Source organism: Tamandua tetradactyla, chromosome 23 (genome assembly GCF_023851605.1).
Source record: "Tamandua tetradactyla isolate mTamTet1 chromosome 23, mTamTet1.pri, whole genome shotgun sequence".
Classification (NCBI taxonomy): domain Eukaryota; kingdom Metazoa; phylum Chordata; class Mammalia; order Pilosa; family Myrmecophagidae; genus Tamandua; species Tamandua tetradactyla.
Genome location: NC_135349.1, coordinates 855,001 through 862,500, shown reverse-complemented (window position 1 = coordinate 862,500; position 7,500 = coordinate 855,001). Strand labels below are relative to the sequence as shown.

At 64.5% G+C, this 7,500-nt stretch overlaps 1 protein-coding gene across 1 annotated transcript; it reads right to left on the bottom strand.

Moving 5' to 3' along the window:
• Positions 1–1,204: 1,204 nt before the first annotated feature.
• Positions 1,205–4,836, bottom strand: UNCX (UNC homeobox). The gene is made up of 3 exons (XM_077140405.1): positions 4,569–4,836; positions 4,236–4,411; positions 1,205–2,248 (listed from the first exon to the last, which is right to left on the bottom strand). The coding sequence occupies exons 1-3, from the start codon at positions 4,834–4,836 to the stop codon at positions 1,205–1,207; spliced, it is 1,488 nt and encodes a 495-aa protein (XP_076996520.1).
• Between the last annotated feature and the right edge of the window lie 2,664 nt (positions 4,837–7,500).

Genomic DNA, 7,500 nt, shown 5'->3' with positions numbered 1-7,500 from the left:
GGCTCCAGCCAAGTTTGCTAATATTTCTTTGCTGCAGATGTCCTGAAGCCCCCGAAGCGTCCCCTGGGGACCCGGACCCTATTAGAACAAATGTGCACTGCTTTTGTAAAGAGGCGCGTTGGCGGCGCCTGTCCTATTACAGGCGACACATGATCAATAGGCTGATAACGCAGCAACATCAATATAAGCGACAGAACAATGAGGGATATCATTGGGCATCTATCTTAATATAGCCGGCTACAAGAGCGCTGACAAAGAGCGCAGCTCATGAAAATTCCGCCCCACGATTCCCCATCTCCGCTGCAATATGCGCACACACTCCCCCAGCTGCCGGCGCTATTATTCTCCAATTTCAATTTGACACCCCAGCCTTTCATGCTAATTCTATTATTGTAGGAAGTTTATGTGATTTCATATCACTAGAAATCGGTAATGTATAATAACCCTTTGGGCAAGAAACCCAGTCCCCGCAGCAGCCACCGGAAAATAATTACTTTCATATCAAAACTCTGCAGGAGCCCAGCGGCCCTCGCAGCCCCCGGCTCCGTCACCCCGCGCCGCGCGCCCCGGCGTGTGCCAGTGCGCGGGGGCGCGCGGGGCCGTGCGCGTGTGTGTGCGCGCGTGTGTGCGTGTGTGGCGCCGGCAGGAGGGGGAGGCGGGAGAGCCGCGGATGCATAAATTTGTTCAATCAGAAAACACAAACACACACACACACACAAAAGGAGGCATTGAGCGCGGACCTCGCGGGAGGGGAAGGGCCCCCCCCCCGCCCCCAGCCGGCCGCGGGGAAAAGAGCGCGAGACTGGGGGAGGGGCCGCGCGAGGCCCTCGGACATTTCCAAAAGAGGGATCGAGGCGCTTGCGTTTGACCAGCTTTTATTTATCAAAAAATGGTACATATATAAATATTCTTAGACATTTTTGCATTTTACAAGGCTGAGGATTCTCGTTGTGGGGTGTTTGTTTTGGAGGGGCACAGGTTCTTTTCGCTCCCTCGAGAGGAGGGGGCTCTCCCCCAAGTTCTGCGGTCGCCGCCTAGGTCCGAATTGATACAGCGTTTTGCTTGACTTCCAAAACATCACAGGGAAGGAGGAGACAGGGAAGAGCAGAGGGAAGAGCCGTGGTTCTCGAGCCCATCACCTGATTCGTGTGCGGGTCGCAGCCGGGCTGCGGGCCGGGAGGGGGCCTCGCCCTGGGCCGCCGCCTCAGTCCATGTCCAGCTCCTCGCAGTCCGGCGCGCGGGGCTCGAGGGCGCCGCCGGGGGTCGGCTCCCGGGCGGGGCTGGGCGCTCGCGGGCCGGGCCCGGGCGACGGCGCGGGCGGCGGGGGCGGCGGGGGCGCGGGGCAGGTGGCCCCCGCGTCCGCGCCGTCTCCGGCGCCGCCCTCGGCCGCCACGCCGGCCGGGTCCCGCAGGGGCGCAGGGCCCGGGGCGCCCGGGGCGGCGGCGGCGGGATCGGGGGCGCCGCCGGGCCCCGGGAAGGCCCCGCAGGCGGCGGGCGGCGCGGCGGGCACGGGCCCAGCATCCCGGGGCGACGGCTCCCCGCCCGCGGCGCCCTTGAGCGCGGCCTGCGGCACCAGGAAGCCGAGCGGCTGCGTGATGGGGTAGAGCAGGAAGTGGCCCTTGCCGATGAGGGTCCGCGGCGCGCAGGGCAGCCCCGGCGCGAAGTCCAGGCCCGTGGCGGCGGCGGCGGCTTTCCGGCGCGGTGGCGAGTCGGACAGCAGGCTCTCCACGCTGAACGGGCTGGCCTTGGGCGCGCCCGGCGCGGCGCGCTCGGGGCCCGCCGCTTCCCTGTCGGCCGGCCTGCCCGGCTGCGCGCCGGCGCCGCTTCTTTGGCTCGGATAGAAGGCGGGGTCGCAGGTGCCCGGCGCGGGGGGCTCGCCGGGCGGGGCGGGCCCGGACCCGGCTGCGGCGGCGGCGGCGCTCGCGCCCTTGGCCGCGGCGGCGGGCGGGGGCGGCTCGGGCGGCTCCGGGGATAGGCCGCCGCCGCCGCTGTCGCTGTCGGAGCTGGGCGCGCTGTGTAGGGACAGGCCGCCGGGCGAGTGCAGGTGGCGGCTCTGGCTCTTGAGCAGCTTCTTCTCGTGCTTGCGCTTCTTCTTCTCCATTTTCTCCAGCTCCTTGCGCGCGATCTCCTCGGGGTCCATGGGCTCGCCGCTGCAAGTGGTGGGGTGCGAATTGTGCGCCGGCCGCCCGGGCCCCTTCTTCGTGTTTTCCTTCTTCCTCCACTTGGCCCGGCGGTTTTGGAACCAGACCTAGAGCGCCGGGGATGGGAGAGGAGGGCGCGATCAGGCGGCGGGCCGACCCGGGCAGGGCCGCGCGCGCTGCGGGGGCTGCGGGCCTCCCCACCCCCCCCGGACGGGCCTGCACAACCTCAGCTCCGGAGGCGGCGGGAGCCGGGCACTCGTGACCGCAGGTTTCAGCGAGCATGGTGTCCACCCGGAAGGAGCGTAGATGGGGCCTCCCGGCCAGCTTCCCGCTCCCGCTTCTCACCTCAGGGGCCTGGGAGCTGCCCCTTCAGTTGGGCCGGGTGGGTCTGGCCCCTAAGGGAGGACCGCGGAGTTCCTGGGCTGGGGGCAGAGAGCAGGTCCCTCCTCGCCCCTCCTGGCTTCCTCGGAGCTGTGCACTAAGCAGCTCTCCCGTTCTGGCCTGGAACAGCCAGCTAGAGGCCTGGGCCGCTCCCTCCACACCTGTCCTCGGCCCCCTGGAGACTGCCAAAGCCCAGATTTCGGGGTCTCCCATGAAGGGATTTCTGGATGCCTTTCTCCCAGTGGAAGGGCTTGGCAAGCAAAAACCAGGTAGGCCCGCAGCAGCCTTCCTGCCCCCCATTCCCACATCCATGCTGAGCTTTCCTTCCAGAGCTCCCAGGCCAGGCACCTCCACTGCCTTCCAAACCAGCCCAGCCAGCCTGTGCCACAGGGAAAGGCAGCCAGGGAGGCAAGAGTCCGCGCGCCTGGCCTGTGAAGGGAACGCCTGGCCCAACCCGCTCTTGCGCCCTCGGCCGGGTCCTGCGGAGCTGCGTAGGACTCCTGGGTCTGGCTGGCCTGTTCTCCGCTCGGTGGAACAGAAGCCCTAGATCCCGCCGTCTACGACACACACAGGCAGCACAGAGACCCCTCCATTTGGATTCTTTGTTGCGTCCATACAGAGACGCTGCAGAGCAGGGGCCTGACCTGGATGCCCAGCACGAGCTGCCGAAGTGCCGGCAATCAAGGTGGGGGGGGGGGGGGGAGCACCGCCAAGGCTGGAATCCTCTTTTTAGCATTTATTTATTTTTGGTGCATGCTCCAGGCTGCCTTGTCTCCAAGACCCCTTCATTATGGTACAAGTGGGGAGAGAAGGGACCTAGATTTAAGACACTTAAGACAAATTGGATAAAAGGATTTCTGAAGATAAGAAGCAGGAGACGTGGCCGGGCACAGGATGGAAGCACCTTTTAGACAAAGCCACTGGGGCCAGCAGGCCCCGGACTGAGGCCTCCGCATCCAGCCAGCTCCCAGCACACCATCCGGCACCCAGCCTGGGAAGGATTTCTGCACTCAGGGGGAGACATCTAATACTGCACAACCTGGCTTGAATTTTCAATCCACCCCCTTGACACCGTATTTTTTTATAAAAGAATAAGCCTGGCTGTCTCGGAAGGAAAGCAAATCATGCACACACAGAAACCCACCAAACAAACGGTGTATGAAAATTCGGACACCTTTTTTTCCTCCCCACTTTCATCGATGCCTTAACCATTTTAAGCTTCCGCCTCCCTTCCCCAGCTCCCCCTGCAGCAAAGTGATGAATAAACACACGTTTCCATCGAAATCTTTTACAGGTGAAACGTAAACAAACCCGTGGGCTCAGGCTCGGTGCGCGAGCCCCTGGCGAAGGCGCAGAGGCACGGGCGGGCATCAACCTCTCCCCCTGCGCCCGCGTGCAGCCCTCCCACCCAGGGTTTGGCGCGGCTGTCCCGTCCTCATTTTGCGGACTCCCGGCTCGGACGCAGGCACTGTTCTCGCGACTTCGGTGTCGCTGCCACCCCTCTCCAAGCCGCCTTGGCTTCGCAGGGCCACCCATCTGCCTCTCTGCGGGGCGCCGTGCCGGAGACAGCCCCACCTGCCCCCCTGCCCACCCCCTTCCCCGGCCCCCGAAGGCGCGTGCGAAGCCCGCTGGGACCAGAGTCGCGATCTCAGGGAGCGGAACAAAGGCAGGCCCAGGGCTGGACGCGGGCGGCCGGCGGCGGCGGGTCTTTACCTGGACGCGGGACTCCACCAGGTCCAGGCGCAGCGCCAACGCCTCGCGCATGAACACGTCGGGGTAGTGGCTCTCGTTGAACGCCTTCTCCAGCTCCTCAAGCTGCCAGCCCGTGAAGTTGGTGCGGGTGCGCCGCCGCTTGCAGCCGGGGCTCTCCTTGTCCGGGTCCCCCGAGTCTGCGGGCAGGCATGGGGCGCCGCGGGGCTCAGCCACCGCCGGGCCAGCCCCCTCCTGCCCGCTTCCCGCTGGCTGCGGCGTCCAGGGGTCGCCACCCCCGCCCCCGCCCCGGAAGGCCCCTCCCCGGCCGCTTGCATCCTCGACAGTCGCGCCTACCTGACAGCTTGAAGGGCTGGCTGTCGCCGCCGACCCCACAGGCAGCGGGCAGCAGCGGCGTGGGGTTGACCACCGAGGCGGCGGCGGCGGCGGCGCACGAGCCGCTGAGCAGGCCGTCGATGGAGAAGGGCACCGAGGCCGACTGCAGCTGGTGGCCCGCCAGCTCGTACACGTGGTGGTGGCCCAGCGGGTAGGGGAAGCCCACCACGCCGCCCAGCGAGCCCCCGAACTGGGCGTGCGGGTGCTCCAGGAGGCGGCCGTCCATCATCTCGCGCGGGGGGCCGGCGGGGCGCGGGGGCGCGGGCCGGGGCCGGGGCGGGCCAGCGGCGGGAGGCGCGGGCGGCGGCGGCGGCGACAGGGACCCGGAGCCCTACACATGCTTCGCCCGCGCTCAGGCGCTTTACTTTATCAACATCAAGCTCCCGATAATTAGCCGCGGCCCGGGGAATTTGGGACCAATAAGAAGCGCTAATCGGCTCTGACGTCAGAGGCGTGCTGGGTGCAAGGAAACGTTTTCCATATCGATTGCTAATTATACCTGACATGCACCTCAATAAACAGTATCAGGAACTGTCACAACAAGACGGGGGGGCGGGGAGGGCGGGAGGGGCGCGGGGCTCCGGCGAGCCCCCCACTCCCCGGCCGCGCCCGCCCCCGCCGCCTGCTCCCCGCCCTCCGCCAATCACTAATAGATTTCCCTTTAAAACATTCGGGCGTGTTGTGGGGATTTTTCACCAGAAATGCTGTACTCTCTGAACCTTTAAAGTGGTGTTGCTCCAATTACAGGGAGACATTGAGCGGCAAATAGACTGATCCAATAATAGGAGATTCATCATCCGCTCCTTCCGAAGCTGTCACATTGAATTTAAAACTACAAGGGCTTCTCATCTCCTCTCCGGCTCCAGGCAGCGGGGGAGAGGAGGAGGAGGAGGGGGAGGGGGAGAGGGAGGACGGAGAGGGGCGGGGGAGGGGAGGAGAGTTGGGGCAGGAGCGGGAGCGGGAGGACGGTGACAGAGAAGGAACTCCTTGCAGAATATAGCCCGGTTTATGGAAAGGCCTAATGAACGCCCCCTCTGATGGCTTGGCTGCAGCCCATCGGGTCAAGACAGAACTGGGGTGGCTCAGGAGGGCGCTCATTCCCACTTCCTAAAGCTGGGGATCCAGCAGGGAAGGGAGGGGTGGGAGGGGGGAGGGAAAAGTCACTTTGGCCTGGCCGGCTCAGACATCCTTGGTGGATGAAGAAGTGAATGGGGCTCCTTTGACTGAGCCTCCAGGCTGGGCCGGCTCCCAAGCTCCGTATTATAATTAAACGATGTTCTGGGGGCGTCACTCCCCTGTCCACTATAAAACACCAACAGGCCCAAAGCTAAGTCATTAGAGGCCCTCCATTTGACAGGCACAGAGCTGGGCGAGGGGCCCAGGGAATGGGAGGGGACACACGTATCCTTTTGCCAAAGTTTGCCATGGGGAGGACGTATTCGAGGACTGGGAGGGTGGGGGGTGCTGGGATCCAGGTGCGAGGTTCCGGCTAGGCCTGCGCCCCGGCCAGCGGCCACCCCCAGCGCGCTGCCCGAAGTGACCCTAACACTGGCTTTTGGTGTGAGTGACTTGGCTGGCCCGTTCTGCCTGAGCTGGGCAAAAGGGGCGCCGGACAGAACTGGGCTTGTCTGAGGGCCATCGCGTCCAGCGTCTGTGCGCCGGGAGGGTGCACAGAGCTACCGCGCTAGCGGGAGGTGGGGGCCGAGGCGGGCACCCCCACTTGCACGTCCAGCCCAGCACAGCCCACCACTCCTGGGCCCGAAGTTAGCAGCCCTGGACGCCTCCCTGGCTGCGCTGGCGACCCACGAACTCCCTCCCAGAGGCCGGGGACAGGGCTGGGACGTGGTGGTGGGGCGCAGCGGCCTGGAGCTTGGGGACACCCCCCCCCCCCAGTGGCACTAGGTAAACGCCGCAGGGTTCGTTCCGGGGCCAGGGGCCAAGAGCACTACTTTTCGCCATAATTTAATTTCTGCCTCTGGAAATACTAAATGTAAACCCTGCCCGGCGGGCGCGGCAGCGGCGGCGGGGCGGGAGGCGGGCGCGTGGCTCCGAATGCGGCGCGGCAATCAGGCGGCCGCGGGGAGGGCAGGGGGGCAGGGGCGCGCGGCCCGCTCCGCTCGCGTCTCTCTTTATTATAATGAATTAATTCGACTTTATTTATCCCATTTTCTGGAGCTGACAGAATGTTAATTTGAGTTGAAATTTCGCTCGCCTCTCACTCTCTGACCCCTGGCCCTCAGATTGGCGTGTTGTAATAACCTGAATCTTTCAACAGAGGCCCTGATAATTGTTACCTTATTAGCATGCAAATTGTTTAATTAATATTATTATGAAGAAGCATACAATCCGTCCGTCACTTGACCTCGAGAGTGAGCTCCGCACATCTCAATGTGCCCGTGGCCGGCGCGGGTGGTTTTCATGGGGCCGCGGCCCGCGCGCCCAGATCTCTTAACGTGCTCGAGAGGGGCCTTTAATGACTGGGGGGGGGGGGTGGTGCGGGAGGGGAGGGGGAGGGGAGGGAGGGGGAGGAGCGGGGTAGGGAGGGGGAGGGACAGCGGGACGCTGGAGAGCTCTTCAGAGGCCCCCGGCGCCGCGCTGCGGGGAGGGGCTCGGCTCCTGTGCCCCCCCCCACCTCGAACATCAAAATTTCATAATTGCTTCCTCGTCAATCGCTGCTCCTGCAGCGGCCGCTTTCAAGGCCCCCCCGCCCGCCCCCGCCCCGCGGAAGCGAGCCCCGCTCCTCCAAACAACTCAATGGGAAGCAGCCCTTGACACGCGGTCCTGGGAGACGCTGCATTTAAATCCCTTTTTCTACAGCCGAGTGACATTGTCAGATGCTAGCTTTAATTAACTTGATAATAAGACGTACACGACTCGCATTCCGGCCGCCGCT

Bases quoted from the DNA above. Each gene is read 5' to 3' on its own strand.
- UNCX (XM_077140405.1), bottom strand. From the start codon at position 4,836: ATGATGGACGGCCGCCTCCTGGAGCACCCGCACGCCCAGTTCGGGGGC. The intron at 4,412-4,568 runs GTAGGCGCGACT...GCCTGCCCGCAG, and splicing joins CCAGCCCTTCAAGCTGTCAG to ACTCGGGGGACCCGGACAAG. The intron at 2,249-4,235 runs GTAAAGACCCGC...CCGGCGCTCTAG, and splicing joins TGGTGGAGTCCCGCGTCCAG to GTCTGGTTCCAAAACCGCCG.